The sequence below is a fragment of the Lynx rufus genome, unplaced genomic scaffold (genome assembly GCF_022079265.1).
Source record: "Lynx rufus isolate CCGP_SWC_20201006 ecotype Redwood Valley unplaced genomic scaffold, mLynRuf1.p SCAF_16, whole genome shotgun sequence".
Classification (NCBI taxonomy): Eukaryota; Metazoa; Chordata; class Mammalia; order Carnivora; family Felidae; genus Lynx; species Lynx rufus.
In genome coordinates, this window is record NW_025814830.1 from 3,043,248 (window position 1) to 3,064,196 (window position 20,949).

General features: G+C 54.2%; 3 protein-coding genes and 1 pseudogene across 3 annotated transcripts; 3 read left to right on the forward strand and 1 right to left on the reverse strand.

Annotated features, from left to right (window-relative positions):
* Positions 1-1,907: 1,907 nt before the first annotated feature.
* Positions 1,908-6,185, forward strand: NKG7 (natural killer cell granule protein 7). The gene is made up of 4 exons (XM_047077529.1): positions 1,908-2,208; positions 2,289-2,435; positions 2,520-2,654; positions 2,746-6,185. Exons 1-4 carry the CDS (start codon positions 2,052-2,054, stop codon positions 2,802-2,804), a joined length of 498 nt encoding a protein of 165 aa, XP_046933485.1. The 5' UTR covers positions 1,908-2,051; the 3' UTR covers positions 2,805-6,185.
* Positions 4,854-6,185, forward strand: CLDND2 (claudin domain containing 2). The gene is made up of 4 exons (XM_047077530.1): positions 4,854-5,022; positions 5,360-5,497; positions 5,723-5,842; positions 6,068-6,185. The coding sequence occupies exons 1-4, from the start codon at positions 4,854-4,856 to the stop codon at positions 6,139-6,141; spliced, it is 501 nt and encodes a 166-aa protein (XP_046933486.1). The 3' UTR covers positions 6,142-6,185.
* A 708-nt stretch (positions 6,186-6,893) lies between these two features.
* Positions 6,894-20,159, forward strand: ETFB (electron transfer flavoprotein subunit beta). Its single transcript, XM_047077531.1, has 6 exons — positions 6,894-7,011; positions 14,520-14,678; positions 14,791-14,949; positions 16,828-16,890; positions 19,234-19,392; positions 19,946-20,159. The coding sequence occupies exons 1-6, from the start codon at positions 6,955-6,957 to the stop codon at positions 20,114-20,116; spliced, it is 768 nt and encodes a 255-aa protein (XP_046933487.1). The 5' UTR covers positions 6,894-6,954; the 3' UTR covers positions 20,117-20,159.
* Positions 18,070-18,134, reverse strand: LOC124512004 (uncharacterized; annotated as a pseudogene).
* Positions 20,160-20,949: the final 790 nt, after the last annotated feature.

Here is a 20,949-nt window from a genome sequence, read left to right on the forward strand (position 1 = left end):
GGAGCCTAGTGCGGCCACGTGTGTGTGCACACGCGCGTGCCTGTGCCTGTGTGTGCATGTGCCGTGGTGAGGGTGGGACTCAGGGAGATGAAGCAGGAGGGGTGTCTGGTTGGTTCAGTTGGGAGAGCATGTGACTCTTGATCTTGAGATCGTGAGTTTGAGCCCCATGTTGGGTTAGACATTAAATCAATAAACTTAAAAAAAAAAAAAAGAGAGATGAACCAGGGTTAAAGGCTTGAGACCGGAGGTGGAATGTAAATGAAAATGAGTGGGATTGAGGTAGGATTTATAGGTCTTGGGGTGGAGTAGGAGGAAGAGGGGCGTGGGGCCAGAAATATGATCCGGCAAGGGGATGGGAGTGAGGATAAGGTTGAGTCTCAGGATGAGGATGGGTTTGAGTTGGGGGTTGAGCTTGGGTTTGGAGATGGGGTTGGGGTTGAGTTTGGGGCTGGATTTGTGAGTAAGAGGATGGAGGTTAGGTCAGGTGGCAGGACAGGGTTAAGGAGTAGGTTGTGCTTGTGCTTGGGGATGGGACTGGCCTTAGCGTTGGTGTTGGTGATGAAAGTGGGGTCTGGTTTAGGAATTGAGGTGGAGTTGAGTTTGGTAGAGCTGGGTAGAGCTGGGTTATAAATGGGGCTGGGTTTGGGGTTAGGGATGAAGTTATGGATTGGGTTGAGTTGGGGTCAGGTTTGGGAATGAGAATAGGGTTGGGTTGGAGGATAGGGATGGAGTTAAGGATGGGGTTGGGTTTGAAATGGGGTAGAGACTGCAGATGGGCTCTGTGATCTGACACCTCCTTCGTCACACCTCCACGGCCCAGACTTCCTGAAGCCTGTCTGTTGCTCTCCGCTAGAGCTACATCCACCGCCATTTTTGTGTCGGCGCCCTGCCGCTTATGATCTGAATCTCTCTCCGGGAGCCTGCCCTTCTGAGCATGTTCTCAGGAGTGGCCAGCTATCTCAGTGGTGAGGGTCTGGGTGAAGGATGGGGGTTTGCAAACTGGAGTCTCCGATAACGGAAGAGGACCTGGGCTCTTGAGTCACTGTGTTGTGGGGCTGCTGGCTCAAGGTCATCTTCATGACAGAGGTCCTCTTCTAGGCCATTCCCCGGTTCATAGAGGTCAAGTGTGCCTGAGCCTTCTACCTGGGCTGCCACACCTTCACCTGACACTTGCTCATCTGTGAGGCATTACCTAGGACCTGGTATTGGTATGGGCAGAGGGGGCTTGCTCTTGGAGGGTGGGAGGGTCCTGTGCCCCTGCCCCTGCCACTCAGGCACCCTGATGAAGGCCACTGGACTGGAGGCCCAGCTCAAAGCAGAGCTGTGTGTGAACTCTTCTTACCAGATAAGGATGTGGGCATGTCTTTCTCCCCACAAACTTTCAGAATTGTGATTCTCCACCCTCTGCTTGCCTTGGGTATAAGCTCCGAGCCATCGATCCAGGAATCTGAGCCCCTGCCTGCCTGCCTCTTCCTCGAGACCTGAGTCCAGGCCTCCAGATCTTGCCCCCTCAGCCCCAAGTATCTTGGCCTCCGGCCCCCTCTTTCTGGAGAGATGCCAAAGTCGGGGCCCCTCTCTTCCAGGATGGAAGGTTGCAGAACCCACAGGAAAGCATAACACAACCCTCAACTGTCCCCTCTGGCCACATCCCCCATTTAACTCACACCCTGGCCTCACTTGCCACCTCCCACCTTGAGGCCCCCAAGCCTCTCACACCTCTTCCAGGAAGCATCTTCTGATGTTAAGGGCTCTAAGGGTGGGAGGTACGGAAGCTAAAACAGACAGGCAAGTTCTGAACCACCCCTCAAACCACTGATGAGATGACACTCTCCACCACACACTATGAGGGGACTTGAATCTCCTTGGGGGGAGGGCGTTGTCAGGGTAACCAGGAAGGGAGGGCTTACTGCAAGAGTCCGCTACCGGGAACTGCAGGAGACCACACCAGCCTGGTTTCAAAGGCTTACAGGCTTCTCTTTCTGGAGCTCAGAGGACCCACGATCACCAGCTTCTTCATCTCCCAGGCCCCAGACACCCAACTGCTCATCTCCATGGAGCTCTGTCGGTCCTTGGCCTTATTCACTGGCTGCCTGGGCCTGGTGTCCATCCTGATCGCTCTGAGCACGGATTTCTGGTTCGTGGCCGTGGGGCCTAACTTTTCACTTCACTCGGGCCTCTGGCCAGAGGGGTTTCACAATATGGTGGCAGGTAAGGGATGGCAGTCTCTTTTGGTGGGGGGGAGAGGGGCTGCGTGAGGGGCAGGCACCCAAATCTTCTCTCTTGCACAGCCTACATCCACGTGACACAGAGCTTCAGCATTCTGGCCGCCCTGTGTGGCCTGATGTCGGTGATCCTCATGGTCCTGTCCTACATCCCCTCAGTGTCCATTCCAGGCCGCGGGCCCCTTGCCTCCTCTGTCACAGCCTTTGTTGCAGGTAGACTCCAGGCTGTACCTGGGGACTGGGGACTGGTGAGTTCCCACAGAGGTGCTCAGCAGTCTCTCCTGTCTTCATCCTCAGCCATCTTCGTGATGGTGGCCATGGTCGTCTACACCAGTGAGCGGTGGAACCAGTCCCAACACCCCCAGATCCAGTCCTTCTTCTCCTGGTCTTTCTACCTGGGCTGGGTTTCGATGATTCTCTTGCTCTGTGCAGGTAACCGCTGCTCCAGGAACTGGAGAGGCCGGCTGGGGGGCCTCTGAGAGAGCAGGGTGGGGCAGGTGTTAACCTCTCTCTGTCACTCCAGGTAGCCTGAGTCTGGGTGCTCACTGCAGTGCCCCCCGGCCTGGCTATGACACCTTGTGAGCGAGAGAGGCGACAACAGCAAGATGAGGCGCTATTCTCTGAAGACACCATCAGGAGCCTCAGGCCCCCGCAGCCCCCCCTCTGGCCCTCACCCCCAGCCCTCCCCCAACCCCTTCATTTGCTTCTTTACCCATTCAACAAACATTTGCTGGGATCTGGTAATTCTGGGATTAATTCTGTCATGACATAAGCTGAGGGCAAGCCAGCTCCATGCTGGGTGACAGAAAGGACTCAGAGCCCTTACCTGTCATCCATCTGCTACCAGCCGGTATAGGGGCCACTGTGGCCCCGTGTCAGCTCCCTTCTCCAGGCCTTGTCTTTCTCCCTGTTTCCATCTCAAGACCCTGTCCTTTGTCTTTCCCACATTAGTGCTCTTTCCTTCTTACTCCCTGATTTTGCCACCCCTGTCTTCACTCTGGTCCTCCTCGCTCATTTCATTCACTCATTCACGCATTCATTCATTCACTCCTTCAGCTGGCTTCTCCTGAGTTCATCCTCTCTGTTGGGTCTCCCTGGGGATGCTGATGGGAACCTGAGACCTGGGCCTTGCCCACTGGGGGCTGCAAGTCCGGTGGGGGAATTGAGATGGCAGGGCAGAGCTTGGGATGGCGGGGAGAAAGGCCGCGTCAGGCAGTGGTGGGGGGAGGTGAGCTTTCTGGGGAGAGGGTGTTTAGGGGTTTCTCGAGGGCCAAGGCAGAGTCATCCCGGCAGTGGGGCCCAAAGGTGTGGAGAGGCTGGAGGTTTTCAGGGGATGGAGAACAGTGCTCTGTGGCAGAATGTGGAATGCAGAGGTCATTGGGGTGTGAGGGTGGAGAGGTGGGTGAGAGCCAGGCCCCTAAGGCCACAGTGACTCTCTCTTGAGAGCAATGGGGGGCTAGAAGAAGGTTGTGAGGTGGGGAGGGACAGCGCCAGCTGCAGGTGCCCTATAGACCCCTCTGGGATATGCAGGGAGGTCAGAAAGGACAAAGGAGCTTGGCAATGCAATGGGTATGACTGGGACCGGAGCATGAGATGGAAAAGAGGGAAGGGGCCAGAAAGATTCAGGGGCCAGAAGGAATGGGACACAGGGGTCCAAGGGCTTTGTGGAGTGATGGGCAGGAGGGGGCCAGGTTAGTGCCCAGGGTTCTGGTGCAACCAACTTGGGTGGGATGGTGGGGTCATCCCTGTTTGGTGGGAGATGTTGAGCTCAGTTGGGATGTGGTTGGCAGGGGTCTGGGACAGAGAAGTGGGCTGGAGATGGTTTGGGTTGCTATCAGAGAATCGGTGGCCGAGGGAGCCGTGGCTGTGAGGAAACTCATTGGGTAAGAAGGTGCAGGATGGAGATTCCAGGAAAACCGGCCCTGGGAAGTGGAGGGAAGATCAAGAACAGGAGCCTGCATGGGGGTCTGAGAAGGCACAGCCAGAGAGTCGGGGGCCTGGAGAGCTTCTGGGGTCAAGGGAAGAATTTTCAGAAGGATATGGTCTATCGTGTCATGGCCATCTGACTCTGAGCTGTCACTTTGTTAGAAAAGCTGTGTGTGTGTGGGTTTATGTGTGTGTGTGGGGGGGGTGTGGGTGTGGGTGGGTGGTTATCTCTTTAAGTGGCTGATGGGAGAGGGGGTTCTGGAACTCCTCCTGCCTCACAGAGACCCAGTCTCCCTTCCCCCACACCTCTGGACTCTGTGTCTAAGAAGCCCCTTGAGCTGGGTGTCAGTCATTTAGGCGGGTGTGTGCATGGGGGTTGGGGGAGGGCACTGGACAGGTTAGAGGCACACCCCACTGGAGGATGGAGATCTTTGAAAGACAGAGAGGTCCTTAAGCTGTGACTCCCTGTGGGTAAGGTCTCAAGGCGCCCAATAGTAGCAGTAGGACATGGGAGAAGGAGGTCTTGGGTTTGGGAAGGGCCTGAGGGAGGGGTCCCCAGACAGGGGTGCTGGGGTGAAGTCTGGGATATGTAGGGACATGTGTGTGTGGGTCTCAAGGGCTTGAAAGAGCTGAGAGAGGGGCCTGGGGGTGGGAGGGGTGTTGGCCAATCTTGCGTGTGTGACCCTCCGCAGCAGCCTCCCTGGCATGGGGATGAAGCGGCGCCTTCAGAGCGCGGGCACCTTGCTGGGCTTCTCGGCCCAAATCCTCACGATTCTCTCCACTGCCACCAACTACTGGATTCGCTACCCTGGGGGCCACAGTGGCCTGTGGCAGGAGTGTAATGGCGGCATCTGCTCCAACATCCCCTGCCAGAGTGAGGCCCCGCCCGCCCAGATGTCCCCCACTGGACAGACAGCAAACCCCCCCCCCCCGCCCCCGGCACTGAGCACAGCTGGCCCCCTCGCCTCACACAACAGCTGGGCACATCCTGCGGCGCCCCCACCCTCACCCCTTCCTCTCCAGTCTCAGATCCACCTGCCCCTCCGCGACAAAGACCACCACGAAGCCCCACTTTGGGATCTGCTTCCCTGTTGGGACATTAACCGCCCCTCATGAAGCAACTTGCGAGTCCCTATCCAAACTAGACCGGCGGGTGGGGGTGGTGGCCCGGGGCGGCACCAGCGCGCGGCTGAGGCGGCCGCTCTCCCCAGCCACGCTGGCGGTGGCGGGCGCGTGCATGGTGCTGGCGGCGTGCTCCGCCGTCGTGGGTTTGGTGATGGGGCTGCGGATTCTGTGCCACGAGGGTGACTCGCGGGGCCAGACTCTGAGCGGCGCCTTCTTCCTCTGCGGTGAGGTGGTAGCGGGCCCCCAGGCATAGGGCGGGCTTGGGAGTTGCGGGGGGCAGGGACCCAGGGTCTCGCACTTGGGAGGCGCTCGGAAGGGAATGAGGGGAGGGGCCGGAGACCCAGAGGAGGGCGTGGCTGGGGGAGGGGGCGTGGCTTGGGCGACGGGCGCGGTCTAGGGGCGCCTCTGCGCTGCGCCCTGGCTACGCTCACCCCGGGCGCGGGGCCCAGGGCTGCTGCTGCTGATCGCCCTAACAGGCTACGCCGTCAAGAACGCGTGGAAAAACGACGTCTTCTTCTCATGGTCCTATTTTTCGGGGTGGCTGGCTTTACCCTTCTCTATCCTCGCGGGTAACCTGGACAGCGGGAAGAGGGTGGAGGAGACTGCCCTGAGCACCCCCCTCCCCATAGACTCCCCGTCGCCCTCCCAGGGACTTCCCAGCACACTCCGCTCCCGACTCCCGCACACCCGGCAGGATCGCCCTTAGAGCTCCGAACCCCCGTCCCCGGGGCGCTCCCGGTCATCCGCCCCAGGACCCACCGTCCCCCACCCGCCCTCCGCTCCTCTCCCGCCAGGCTTCTGCTTTCTGCTGGCGGACATGATCGTGCAGAGCACGGACGCCATCAGCGGATTCCCCGTGTGCTTGTGACCGCAGCCTGCCTGGGGCAGAATAAAGGAACGGCTTTCACCGCCGCGGCTCGTGTGCCTTTCTGGGGGACACGAACGCACGTGGGAACATGGATATGAAGAGGACGGGGGACCGGGACACGGGATCCCTGGGGGCTCAGGGAGGACATAAGCACATGAACCTACAGGGAACGTGGAACATGGGGACACGAGCTTGGAGTGGACAAGGACACGGACTGGGAGGGGGAACGGGAATCAGGAGTAGTGGGGTCAGGAGCGCACAAGGGCGTTTGGAGGGGATGTAGGGACTTGCAGGGAAAACGAGTATAGGGGAACATAAGGGGCATGATCATGGGACGAGGAACATGGCAAAAAGAAAATGGGGAGACACAGGAGGACGTAGGGGACACGAGCATGGCGACTTGTAGAGTTGAGGAAAAGGCGGGGAACTGGGGAAGGGGATAAATCGAGGACACTGGGAAAAGTTTAGAATTCGTGGGAGGAACTCCACTCCGGGAGCAGCTCTCTACGCGCACGGCCTTTCCCCTAGTTCCCGGCCACGCCCCCTCCTCTAGGTCCGTTTCCTTTCCCCTCGGGTCCCGCCTCTTTGTCCAAGATTCCTTCCCTATTGGCCCCAGTCCTCTTGCCACACCTGCTTCCCTTCCGGGCCTCCGGTTGGTCCTCTGTTGGGGCGGAGGCGGGCACCACAGCGGTTGACTGGCTGGCTGCGTGGGGCGCAGGCGCAGAGAGGGGCGGGGTGCGGGGGCGGGACGAGAAGTCTCAATCTGGGCGCCCAGCGAGCTTACTGACCCCGGCAGGTGGCAGAGGCAGGAAGATGGCGGAGCTGCGTGCGCTCGTGGCTGTCAAGAGGGTCATCGACTTCGCTGTGAAGGTGACCGCCCCCCCCCAACCTCCCCGAATCCCGCGGCCGTGTGCTTCCGGGGTCACTGTATGGGAGGTCTTCTCGTACCTCTGATCTCTCCCGCTCTTCCCCCAAACGTCAAAGTACACCAGAGGGCAAAGATCAAGGACTGTGAGGTTCAGACTTCAGATCTCTCTTCATTCAGACCAGGCCCCTCTGGGGTCATGACCCCGTTCCCTTTTCTCGAGTCTGGACTCGCTGTCTTCATAGGGTGCAGTGCGAGTTACCTTCTCTATTTCTTACCTGCTGGAGGTGTCATGGCCCCTATTTATTAACTAACACATGGAGAAACTGAGGCACAGAGAGGTCACTCAGCTAGGATGGGATAGAGCTGAGATTTCCGCTCCAGGTCTGTCTGACTCCTCAACCCAACTAAATGCTTTGCACACAAGCCACACTTTAACCTTTAGGCTGCTTTGCACACTCCGTTGATTATTCCAATACCGGGCGCTGTGGGAACCCAGAAACTGTCTTTTACCCTGCATAGCCACAGGGTGAGTGAAGAGGTCCTGCTGGGAAGGGAGGGTGAAGTGTTTGCTGGAGACGGAATCCCGTCGGACTGAGCTGGTGGAATGACTCACATTCTCCATGAGGGGGCTGGGGGCAGCGTCTCTGAGGGCCTGGCTTGCCCCCAGAGAGAAGCTGGTCTGGACAGAGGTGAATCAGACGCAGTCTCGCAGGCCCGTGTCTCCTATTACTTGGCTTAAAGCAGACTGAAGGTGGTGACTGCCCATCCACGTGTGTCCCCACCATCAGACTGGGGTTCCACCTCTGCGTCTCCAGCATTGCCCAGCATAGGGCCTAGCTTGCCAGAGGCCTCGAGAAGCATGAAACCAGGGCCCCTGCCAGTTTGGGGGGTGGGGTGGGCAGGAGGTCCCGGCAGCCGGGCTTGGCGTGGAAGCTTCAGTGATCATAAGTGCCCATGTGTAGTGAGCGATTACTACGGAGGAGCAGGGCTCCAAGTCCTTGGCAGAGATTAACCCATTCAGTGCTTTCAAAAACCACTAGGTGTTATCAGTCCCGTTAGACAGGTGAGGAAACAGAACCGTGGAGGTTCTGTTACCTGCCAGGTCACCCCGCTCCAGGCAGCCAGAGTCAGAATCACAAGTGCAGGCAAGTCCCGCTCTGGTCTCTTCTCCTCCCCTTTTCACTCAGCAGCTGGGAGGCCTGATGACAGCAAATGGCAGGGATGTGGCTCGGGGTTCTGGGACCTGCCCTCTTGGTTTCCTCCGACCTGTAACTGTTCCTTCGGGCTCCGTCGCCCCCTGGGTCTCCTTCTGCCCCAGTCCTGGTCTCCATGGCCTGAGATGCCTAGGTCGTATCTGTCTCCCCGACCCGGCAGGCTCCAGTTTCATGGGCTTTGGGTCGCAGCCGCATCCAGCGCGGGGACTGGCATGGGTGTGTGCCGAATGAGAGAACAAAGAGGGGGGTGTCAGCTGCTGTCCTGTCCCTCTGGTCCATCCTCTCCCAGCCTCACAGCTCTTCCTGCACCGGGAGCTGCCCCGAGGCTCCCCAGCGCCCTCAGGACAAAGTCCCAGCCCCTCAGTGTTTGAGACCCTTCGTGGTCCGGCCTTGGCCCCTGTTCTGCCGTCCACGGTGCCCTGTTCCTCCCTTACCCCTTGTGCTTCCATAGCTCCCACCTAATCTTTCCTGACAGACAGGGCCCCTTCTTGGCTTGGGCCCTTGTCCCCGCTGGGCCTTCTGCTTGGATACCCTTCCCTCTCCAGCCCTACTTGTACCTCCCTTGTCCTGCTTAACGCTGATCTGTCAATCGCATCGGCATTTAGTGATTCTCTGGTATCCCCTGTCCCAACCCTCTCATGCTCCTTGTTGTGTCCTTGGACACTCCTGCAGCCCCCTGGGCTTGCCTCTCTGCACTCTTCTCCCACACTGGATTGGGATCCTCTGTCCACCCAGATGTCCCCTCCCCCCACTGGTGGCTCCTCAGGGTGCATGCACTTCGTTCCACTCTTGCCTCACTTGTCACCTTCTCTGGATGGCCTGCCCTGGATCCTGACTTAAAGTTGCAACCCCCATTGTTCCTGTCCCCTCCCTGGCTGTAATTTCACCCATACTCTTGTCTCTTTGTAATCTCCTCTCATTTACTGATTGCTCTCTTTAGTGTCTGTCTCTCCTTCCAGAATTCCAGCTCCAGGGTGGGGAGGAGGGTCTGTCTGATGTAGTCACTGCTGTCTTAGTCATTGGTTCCCTCACAAGAACGGTTCAGAGCCAACTCCAGGCCAGCTGCCTGGGTCAGCTTCCTACTATGTGACCTTGGGGAGCTGCGTAACCACTCTGAGCCTTATTTTCCTCCACCCTACAACGGGGATAACAAGAGTACCTCCTGAATTGGGTGGCGGTGAAGATCAGATAAGCTCTTAGAATAGTGCCTGGCTATGGGGCGCCAGGGTGGCTCCGTCGGTTGAGCGTCCAACCTCAGCTCAGGTCATAATCTCACGGTTTGTGAGTTCGAGCCCCGCCTTGGGCTCTGTGCCGACAGCTTGGAGCCTATTTGGATTCTGTGTCTCCCCATCTCTGCCCCTCTCCCCACTTGCACTCTGTCTCTCTCTCTCTCTCTCTCTCTCTCTCTCAAAAACAAGTGTTGGCTGGCACGCGGTGAGTATTGTTATTATTGATAATACTAGTAATGCAAGTTTATTTAGTCATTTGTTCAGAAACAGATGCCGTGCTCAGTGTGTGTCCGTGTGCACGTCTGTGATTGTGTGTTTAGCTTATTACTCAATAGGCAACCAGCGACACTCAGTTCTGGCCCATGAGGCTGTACCCTTCAGAGTTTCTTTCAAGGCCCGGGGAGAGGCCGAGTCGATTTTGCATTTGTGATTTGGTATGCATTTTCTATTTATTTATTTATTTATTTTTATTTTTCTTATTTTTTATTTTATTTTATTCTTTTTTTTTCAATATATGAAATTTATTGTCAGATTGGTTTCCATACAACACCCAGTGCTCATCCCAAAAGGTGCCCTCCTCAATACCCATCACCCACCCTCTCCTCCCTCCCACCCCCCATCAACCCTCAGTTTGTTCTCAGTTTTTAAGAGTCTCTTATGCTTTGGCTCTCTCCCACTCTAACCTCTTTTTTTTTTCTTCCCCTCCCCCATGGGTTCCTGTTAAGTTTCTCAGGATCCACATAAGAGTGAAACCATATGGTATCTGTCTTTCTCTGTATGGCTTATTTCACTTAGCATCACACTCTCCAGTTCCATCCACGTTGCTACAAAAGGCCAGATTTCATTCTTTCTCATTGACACATAGCATTCCATTGTGTATATAAACCATAATTTCTTTATCCATTCATCAGTTGATGGACATTTAGGCTCTTTCCATAATTTGGCTATTGTTGAGAGTGCTGCTATAAACATTGGGGTACAAGTGCCCCTAGGCATCAGCACTCCTGTATCCCTTGGGTAAATTCCCTAGCAGTGCTACTGCTGGGTCATAGGGTAGGTCTATTTTTGATTTTTTGAGGAACCTCCACACTCTTTTCCAGAGCGGCTGCACCAATTTGCATTCCCACCAACAGTGCAAGAGGGTTCCCGTTTCTCCACATCCTCTCCAGCATCTATAGTCTCCTGATTTGTTCATTTTGGCCACTCTGACTGGCGTGAGGTGATATCTGAGTGTGGTTTTGATTTGTATTTCCCTGATGAGGAGCGACGTTGAGCATCTTTTCATGTGCCTGTTGGCCATCTGGATGTCATCTTTAGAGAAGTGTCTATTCATGTCTTCTGCCCATTTCTTCACTGGATTATTTGTTTTTCAGGTGTGGAGTTTGGTGAGTTCTTTATAAGTTTTGGATACTAGCCCTTTGTCCAATATGTCATTTGCAAATATCTTTTCCCATTCCATCAGTTGCCTTTTAGTTTTGTTGATTGTTTCCTTTGCTGTGCAGAAGCTTTTTATCTTCATAAGGTCCCAGTAGTTCATTTTTGCTTTTAATTCCCTTGCCTTTGTGGATGTGTCGAGTAAGAGATTGCTACGGCTAAGGTCAGAGAGGTCTTTTCCTGTTTTCTCCTCTAGGGTTTGGATGGTTTCCTGTCTCACATTCAGGTCCTTTATCCATTTTGAGTTTATTTTTGTGAATGGTGTGAGAAAGTGGTCTAGCTTCAACCTTCTGCATGTTGCTGTCCAGTTCTCCCAGCACCATTTGTTAAAGAGACTGTCTTTTTTCCATTGGATGTTCTTTCCTGCTTTGTCAAAGATTAGTTGGCCATACGTTTGTGGGTCTAGTTCTGGGGTTTCTATTCTATTCCATTGGTCTATGTGTCTGTTTTTGTGCCATATTTTATTTTATTCTTAAAAAAAATTTTTTTAATGTTTATTTATTTTTGAGAGAGAGAGACACACAGAGTACGAGTGGAGGAGGGGCAGAAGGAGAGGGAGACACAGAATCCGAAGCGGGCTCCGGGCTTTGAGCTGTCAGCACAGAGCCCAAGGCTGAACCCACGATCCGTGAGATCATGACCTGAGCTGAAGTCGGACACTTAACTGTCCGAGCCACCCAGGCACCCCTATTTTTTATTTTTTTAAATATTTACTTATTTTGGAGAGAGACCGAGAGAGAGAGAGAGACAGAGAGAGAGAGGCAGAGCACACGTGGGGGAGGAGCAGAGAGAGAGAAGGAGACACAGAATTGAAAGCAGGCTCCAGGCTCTGAGCTGTCAGCACAGAGCCCGACGTGGGGCTCAAACTCATGAACCGTGAGATCATGACCTGAACCGAAATCGGACACTCAACCGGCTGAGCCACCCAGGTGCCCCAGCTGCATTTTCTTAAAGCAGATCCTCCAAAGGATAGAAACTTCAGGCCCCAGAAAACCTGTTTCCATCTCTGGGCCTTACCTCAACCAGCCTGTGTTCCTCGGTTCTGGGAGGACACGGCCTTTTCCCCTTCCCCTTGTTCCTTCTGCGCTTGGGACGGCTGGCACCTCCTCTTCCTTCAGGTCACACCTGTCACCTCCGTGAGGATGTTGGTCCTCTTTGCCTGCCCCAGACGCGATCTCCCGTAGAAGGGTCTCAGCCCTGACCACCACCTTGACCGTCGGTTGTGGGCATCTCTCCCTGCCCACCGCCTCACTGTCTGGCCTTGGCCGTCCTGAATCACAGAGAAGTCCTTGAGCTGTGTCAAGAGTTCAGGGACGGCTTTCAGAAGTCACTTTACGAACACCTGCTCCTGTGTCGTGGGCCACGGATAGTAGGACCGGCTCTCCTACCTCTCGAGGGCCTATCTGGCAGCCTGGAGAGTCTCACGATTCCCAAGTCAGACTTGGAGTGAGGCTCTACTTCCTTGTGGTGTCATCCTGGGCAAGGCCCTTGGCCTCTCTGTGCCTCAGTTGGCCCATCTGTACAATAGGGATGGGAATGGCAGTAACTAACCTCCTAGGCTGTCAGGACAGTTACATGAGTTCATGCACGTAATAAAGCCCTCAGGGCAGTCGATGCCTGCCGGGGTCATGGCTGTTTCTGTTGAACGTTAATAGTTTGCATCTTTAAGAGACACACGTCCTGACTCATCTCCTTTGACTGATAAAACCTCATTATTTAAAATAATTTGAGGGGCGCCTGGGTGGCGCAGTCGGTTAAGCGTCCGACTTCAGCCAGGTCACGATCTCGCGGTCCGTGAGTTCGAGCCCCGCGTCGGGCTCTGGGCTGATGGCTCAGAGCCTGGAGCCTGTTTCCGATTCTGTGTCTCCCTCTCTCTCTGCCCCTCCCCCGTTCATGCTCTGTCTCTCTCTGTCCCAAAAATAAATAAACGTTGAAAAAAACATAAAAAAAAATAAAAAAATAAAAAATAAAATAAAATAATTTGAAAAAAAAAAAAAAAAAAAAAAAAGACCGGCACTGAATTTTGAGACCATCCATTGTTTCCTGACTTAGATAATTGAACTCAACAGTGTTTTCGAAGCTTCAAATCTCTGGCTTGAAAGGTCTTCCGTGGAGAAGATGAGCGGGCACCTTTCCCTGGTGCCGGTGCCAGAGGGCTCTCATCCCCTTCTGCTTGGGCGTGGGCAGCTTGGTGCCCGGGGTCTTGCCAGGGCAAGGGTGGGCTCGGGGCCCTCCACCAGCCCCCTGGCCCGTCAGCCAGCCTCTTACTGCGGGGGGCTGCTTTCCTGTTTAAAGGGGAGACCTATGTCTTGGATTTTATTTTTGTAACAAGAGGGCTTTTGTGTTTTACTTTTTATTTTTTTTTCATGTTTTTATTTATTTTTGAGAGAGAGAGACTGAGAACGAGAGGGGGAGGGAGAGGGAGACACAGAATCCGAAACAGGCTCCGGGCTCTGAGCTGTCACAACAGAGCCCGACGTGGGTCTCGAACTCACAAATCATGACATCATGACCTGAGCCGAGGCTGGACGCTTAACTGACTGAGCCACCCAGTTGCCCCTTTTGTGTTTTAGTTTCTATGCTGTTTACAAGTGTTTGAGCAGTTCTTCTTTTTTTTTTTTTTTTAATGTTTATTCATTTTCGAGAGAAAGAGAGACACTTCGTGAGAGGGGAAAGGGCAGAGAGAGAGGGAGACACAGAATCCAAATCAGGCTGCAGGCTCCGAGCTGTCAGCACGGAGCCCCACGCGTAGCTCGAACTCACGAACTGTGAGATCACAACTTGAGCCGAAGTCGGACACTTAACCGACTGAGCCACCCAGGCGCCCCTACAAGCGTTTGAGCGGTTTTAATGCAGGTTCTCACACGTGCATCTGCCAAGTTCTTTTTTGTGCAGGAACCTACAATATGCCAGGTGCTACGCTAGGCCTGTGAGTACAGTCGTGAACAGAGCTGACAGAAATCCCTGTCCTCAGGGACTTGACATTCTAAGGGAGAGAAGATTGATAGTAAATCTATGTTAAGTACAGCATAGGGGCACCTGGGTGGCTCAGTCAGTTAAGCGTCCGACTTTGGCTCAGGTAATGATCTCGTGGTTCGTGAGTTCGAGCCTTATGTCGGGCTTGTGCTGACAGCTCAGAGCCTGGAGCCCGCTTCGGATTCTGTGTCTTCCTCTCTCTCTTCCCCTCCCCCACTCACACGCTGTCTCTCTCCCTCTCTCTCTCAAATATAAATTAAAGCCTTAAAAAAATTAAAAGGAAATGTCAGGGTGTGGTGTGCAAAGTAAGGGTAAGTATTGTTCAGCAAACCTTACATTCTGGTGGCATTCGTATTTGTATGCAAGTATATGTTACGTATTTGTAATATACTCCCGAGTATCGAAGATGCATTTCTCACCGTGGGTTATGGTAAACAGAAATTGGCGAAACATGCTTTCAGGCCCAAGGGACAGAGCAGTGACAAGATGTCAGAGGTCCCCGGTGCTTAGCACATGTCTGAATGACACAATGAGAAGGTGACCCTCCACCTGCGTGTGGGACCGTGGGCAAGGCCCTGCCCCTTTCCCTGTCATCCCCATCCGGCCCTTGCCTTCCCCGGTCCCCTGACCCTGGCCCTTCCCTTCCTGGCTGGGCAGATCCGGGTAAAGCCTGACAAGACGGGCGTGGTCACAGATGGCGTGAAGCACTCCATGAACCCTTTCTGTGAGATCGCCGTGGAGGAGGCCGTGCGGCTCAAGGAGAAAAAGCTGGTGAAAGAGGTCATCGCTGTCAGCTGTGGGCCTGCCCAGTGCCAGGTGGGAGAGGGTGCTGGGACCCTGAGTCCCGGGCCTGAGGGAGGAGGGACGGGACCAGGCTCCTGGGTACCCCTTGGGGCTACAAGCCGAGCCGAGTCCCTTCTCCTGCCAGGAGACCATCCGCACTGCTCTGGCCATGGGCGCAGACCGAGGCATCCACGTGGAGGTGCCAGCTGCAGAGGCAGATCGCCTGGGTCCCCTGCAGGTGGCCCGGGTCCTGGCCAAGCTGGCAGAGAAGGAGAAGGTAGACCTGGTGCTGCTGGGCAAGCAGGTAAGTGTGCCCATCCCTCCCCCCCCCCCCCCCGTCCCCATCCCTGCTCAGGACTGGCGGCGGGGTGGGCAGGAGCTGAGGCTTCAGGGGCCCCAGGCTGGGTGGAGAGTTTGAGCAGGGTGGGCAGGGTGACGGGTGGTGGGGGGGGGGGTCCTATGGGGTAAAGTGGGAGCCCTGGGGGCTGTGGCGATGGTCTGGGTGGGGGAAAGAGAGGCTTGATGGGACAGAGCAGAGAGACCTGTGGCCGGAGGGGCAGCGCCTGAGCTGCGGGGAGTGAGGGGAGGCGGAGAGGAGGTGAAGGTGGCGCTGGGGTCTGGCTGGGAGGGACAGAGAGGAAAGTTGTGGGAGAACTGAGGCTGTGAGGAATAGGCTGGAAGGGGAGAGACTGGAGGCCAGGGGCTTGGGGAGGAGCTTGGGGGCTAACATGAGCTAGAACGCTACCTACCACCTGGCACCCCCACCTGGGCTGGGTGTGTGTCTGGCTCAGCTGTTCCCTCTGGAGGCCGGGCAGGCGACAGCCTTCCTTTGGGTAGCCTGCCCACACCCTCCCATTTGAGATAGACATTGTGGCCTCACCCAGGGAGGGGCAGAGGATCTTCAGAAGAGACCCAGACGACTGCAGCGGGAGGGGAGAGATCTAGGGGCGGAGCTTAGGGATGAAGGCTGAGAAAGAATGTGACAGACTGAGAGATCAGACAGGGCACTGGGATCGCACGGGAGGCTCAGAGGTAGAGCCAGGGCCCTGGTGGGAAAAGACCGGGATCCCAGCAGGCTGGATCGGTCCCTGGGGAGAAGGCGGAGGCTGATGAGTCTGTATAGGTTGTTGGGTGTCCTGCCCAAGTCAGACAGTGGAAAACGAGAGATGACAAACAGCAAAGGAATCAGTAGAAGTCAGTAAGCTGAGGCAGGGGGCCTAACCAGAGAACAGGCCAAAAAGGCACGGTCTGGGTAGGCTCAGGGCTCTGGGGACCCAGGTCTCTCGCCAGCGCCCCAGGACACTGGTGCTGGCATCATGGCCTCTTGATGCCCCCTCCGTTCTCTGGTGGGTCTCAGACTCATGTCCTGCCTGTCCTGGTCGTCAGGGACAGTTTCTGGGACCGGGGCCTCCAACTGGGAAGATACAGGATAAACTGGTCAGGACAGTCTTTATTATAGGTGGCAGGGTCAGAATCAAACTGGCAGAAGCCAAAAAGTGAACCTGTTAGCTCATATAATTCAAGCTTCAGGCATGGCTTGATCCAGGTTCACATGTCAGCTCTACGCTCCACTCCTCTATCTTGTTTTTACCTTCTGCACCTCCAGGCCCATATCTCAGGAGCCCAGCAACCTCAGCAGAAACAAAAGAGCCTCTTTCCCAAGAGCTTCAGGAACACTTCCAGAGCTGACTCTTCATTGGTCCAGCTTGAGTCAAGTACCAATCCCTGAACCAATCACTAGGGTCAGGGGATAGTTCCTACTCACTCAGTTCCCCAGTGCAGCTGGCCCAGGTCCTGGCTCATGGGAGGCTTCTGTGAATTATACAGGGGGCAACGATTTGGCACTGGGGATGCCAGATGTCCTTGTGTGCCCCGGGACAGGTGACTGCCTCTCACCAGGCCCAAGTGAAGGGATGGGATCATTCTAGTCCAGGAGTCAGCAAACTATGGCCCATGGTCACCGCTGATTTTATAAAGCTTTATAAACAACCACCAAGCTTGTTGCTTTATACAGGCACATTTCTATCTACGGCTGCTTGTGTACCACCGTGGCCGAGTTGCATCGCTGTGACTGAGACCGCATGATATTGAGAAAATGTTTGCTAATCCCCATCTAGACAAAGGCCCAAACGGTGTGTGAAAAGACCCACTGTCATACAGTCTTCTCTCTTTCTCCACTCAGGCCATCGATGATGACTGTAACCAGACGGGGCAGATGACCGCTGGATTTCTAGACTGGCCACAGGTGAGGCTGGAGTGAGGAGTACCTTCTGGGGGCTAGACCTGCGGGCTCAGAACAGGGCCACCCTTGTCCCTGCCTTTCTGGAGGAAGGCATGTGCAAGGATGGCTACTCCTGCTGGCAGGAAGGGGAAGTGCACAGCCAGGACGCCAGGCCTCGTCCAGGCCTTTGGTGCTCTGTCTTCAGCCCTGTCACTCTCCAACCACACACCAACGTCATCCCTGCCTCAGGGCCTTTGCACTTGCTCAACCCAGAACATGGTTCCCTCAGATTGCCTCATGCCTTTCCCACTCTCTCCTTTAGGTCTGTGCTCAGTTATTACCTCTTTAGAGAGGCCTTCCTTACCGACCCTGTATGAAATCCTCATGTCCCCTCCTCAGTTCCAGATTCCCCACTCCCCACCTCTGCCAGTCCAGTAGAAACACGAGCCACCTAGGTAATTTAGAATTTTTCACAGCCAGATTAAAAAAGTAAAAAGAATCCGGCAAAATGAATTGCAATAATATTTTATTTAACCTAACACATCTAAAGTATTATCATCTCAACATATAATCAATATAAAAACTCCTGAGCTCTGTCATATTCTTTTTTCTTTTTGTATGACGTCTTCAGAATCCAGTGTGGATTTGATTTTATTTTATTTTATTTTATTGTATTTTATTTTATTTTATTTTATTTTATTTTAAATTATTTTATTTTATTTCATTTTATTTTATTTTATTATTTTTTAAGTTTAGTTATATTTTGAGAGAGAGTGAGTGTGGAGGAGGGACAGAGAGAGAGGAAGAGCGAGGGAATCCCAAGCAGGCTCCCTGCTGTCAGCACAGAACCCACCATGGGGCTCAAACTCACAGACCACGAGATTATGACCTGAGCTGAAATCAAGAGTCAGATGAGTACTCGACTGAACCACCCAGGCACCCCTCCAGGGTGGATTTTATATCTACAGCACATCTCCATTCAGATGCTGAATTTTCATCAGAAATACTCAATTTAGATTCCTAAAATCCACAGTTGAAAACGTAGATTCACACACCCAGGTTGTCCCAAACACACTTCAAAGTTTTCCAGTGATCGCATTGAGTATTTTTTTAAATAGCTTTGTTGAGATGTAAGTGGTCTACAATAAACTGCACATTTTTTTTCCTTTTTAATTTTATTTTTTATTCTTTAAAATTTACATCAAACATACGGAACCCTTCACGAATTTGTGTGTCATCCTTGCGCAGGGGTGGTGCTAATCTCTGTCGGTTCGTAGGATCGAGCCCGGCATCCAGCTCTGCACTGACAACCTGCTAGGGATTCTCTCCTCCTCTCTCTGTCCCTCCCCTGCTTGCATGCATGCACGCACATGCTCTCTAAACAAACAAACAAACAAACAAACAAGCGAACGAACAAACTTAAAAAAACAAATAAAGATGAAAAATTCCATCCCTCAATCACACGAGCCACATTTCACATGCTCAGAACACGCGTGAGTCCACTTGATTACCGTTATTACTTGGTTACCGGTCACTTGGTTACCAGCAGTCTTCCCGGCCAGGATAAATGCCCCCGAAAGCCCAGGCCTTGTTGGTCATGTTCACTGTGTATCCCCAGGGCTGGCTCATGGGGTGTTCGGATGAGACTAGGGGTGACGGAACATCCCGGCTAAGACTTGAAAGGTTTGTCCAGTGAGTGAGCGAATGGAGACAACAGGCCGATTAGACAGAGAGGGTGTAGGTACATCAGGAAATGTTGATTCAGGACTGAGGCACAGAGGGGCGTTGGCGAGAGTGTGGGCGTGGGCGCTGAGCAAAGAAAATGGGGTCCCAGCAGATGTTTCCAGGGTCAAGGTGAGCACATGAGTCTGTTGTTACCCCAGCAGAGGGGCCTCGAAGGGAACTCCTGGGGACAGAATGGTGGGTAGTGGGAGCATGACATGGAGCTTAGAGCCAGACTGCCAGCTCTTGGGTGACAGCACATTTTTGAGCCTCGCCCTGCCTCAGTTTTCCTCATCTGTAAAGTGGGGATAATAGCGTTTCCCGTATAGAGTTCCTGAGGGCCTGATGACTTAGTGCGCGGAAGTTGTTTACACGCAATACGTGTTCATCATTACTAAGGAAGGTTAATAATAGGTCGGAACCTAACTGGCAGGTTCAGGTCATTAAGACCTACACGTTGGCTGCCAGTGAAAGTACAGATTTTTGAGATTTTCCCTTTCTGTGGCATCTTCCTGTTGGTGAACTTGATGTCTAAAGGTTACCTTGCAGGACTCTCTTCTCTCATTCATTCGCTCACCTGTGCATGTGCTCACGTCGCTCTGTGCCTGCCGTGAATTGACCTCACCCACCCTCCCATCTCCCCAGGGCACATTCGCCTCCCAGGTGACACTGGAAGGGGACAAGGTGAAAGTGGAGCGGGAGATTGACGGGGGCCTGGAGACCCTGCGCCTGAAGCTGCCTGCCGTGGTGACCGCCGACCTGCGGCTCAACGAACCTCGCTATGCCACGTTGCCCAACATCATGGTGAGCACTTAGCAGATGGGTCACCGAGGGCCCAAGGATGCATGAGTGCATTGCACGCCCAGGGACTTCTTGTATGGAGGAAGGGATCATCACCCTGTGGAAAGGAAGAGTTTACTGTTCATCTTGGCTTGTAGGATGGGTTCATTGGGTCATTTTAGCCAATAGGGAGAGTTTAGTGTGCCATCTCAGCCAATAGGAAGGGCATCATCTCAGCCAATAGGAAGGGTTCAGTGGATCATCTCAGCCGCCAGGGAGAGTTCAGTGGGTCGTCTCGGAAGGGTGGGTTCCGTGGGTCAGATGGGCCGGACTCATTAAGCTAGAAGGTTGAGTTTGGGAGTCCATTTCAGCCCGCGAAGGGCTTCTCAAGACAGCTAACTAAACAGGGACCCTCAGCAGAAGGGCTTCCCAGTAGGTCACGTCTGTCTGGCTAGTGGGGTCCAGAAAAGTTCGGGCAATGGGATTGGTTCTGCAGACATGGCACTCGTGGGTGGGAGGCTGTGGGAGGCTGGGCAGGGCTTCAGCAGCCCTGTGAACTGTCACTGCCCATGTGCAGAAAGCCAAGAAAAAGAAGATTGAGGTCATCAAGCCCGGAGACCTGGGTGTGGACCTTACCTCCAAGCTCTCCGTGGTTAGTGTGGAGGACCCGCCCCAGCGCACGGCCGGCGTCAAGGTGGAGACCACGGAGGACCTGGTGGCCAAGCTGAGGGAGATTGGGCGGATTTGAGCCCCTTCCCTGACACTCAGCAATAAAACTATGACCCTCCCGACGACCGTCTCTGTTAACTCATTCCGTGGAGACCTGTTCTTTGATTCATTCAACAAACATTTACTTAAGTCTCCCGTGTGCCAGGCCCTGTGCTGGGTGACGCCGGGGACCCAGGTGAGTCACATCCAGTCCCTGAGAAGCTTCCATGTTGGGGGGGGGGCGTTGGGATGGACGTGGGCAGAGCCAGCTGTAAGCAGAGGTGACACCACACACTTAGGAGCCCACCTGGGGCGTCTGACCTGGAGTGTGGGGTCGGAGACTTCCCAGGTAGATGGCATCCTAGTTGAATTCCTGAAAGACGAAGATCAGTGAGGGGGTGTCACGCTGCAGAGCTTTTGCTGGGAACTCGCAGGTGCCAGGCCCCCGTGGAGACTTGGGGAACAGGAGACAGCAAGGCTGGAAGTTCTGGTTCTGGTTGGGGACACAGACAACATGGAAGGTGGGGATGAGGAGCCGGGGCCTGGAGTCACACTCTGATTTTATTATTTTATTTTTTTAAAGTGTATTTATTTATTTATTTATTTATTTTATTTTTTTAAATTTTTTTTTTCAACATTTATTTTATTTTTGGGACAGAGAGAGACAGAGCATGAACGGGGGAGGGGCAGAGAGAGAGGGAGACACAGAACCGGAAACAGGCTCCAGGCTCTGAGCCATCAGCCCAGAGCCCGACGCGGGGCTCGAACTCACGGACCGCGAGATCGTGACCTGAGCCGAAGTCGGACGCTTAACCGACTGCGCCACCCAGGCGCCCCTGTATTTATTTATTTTTGAGAGAGAGCGCGTGTGCA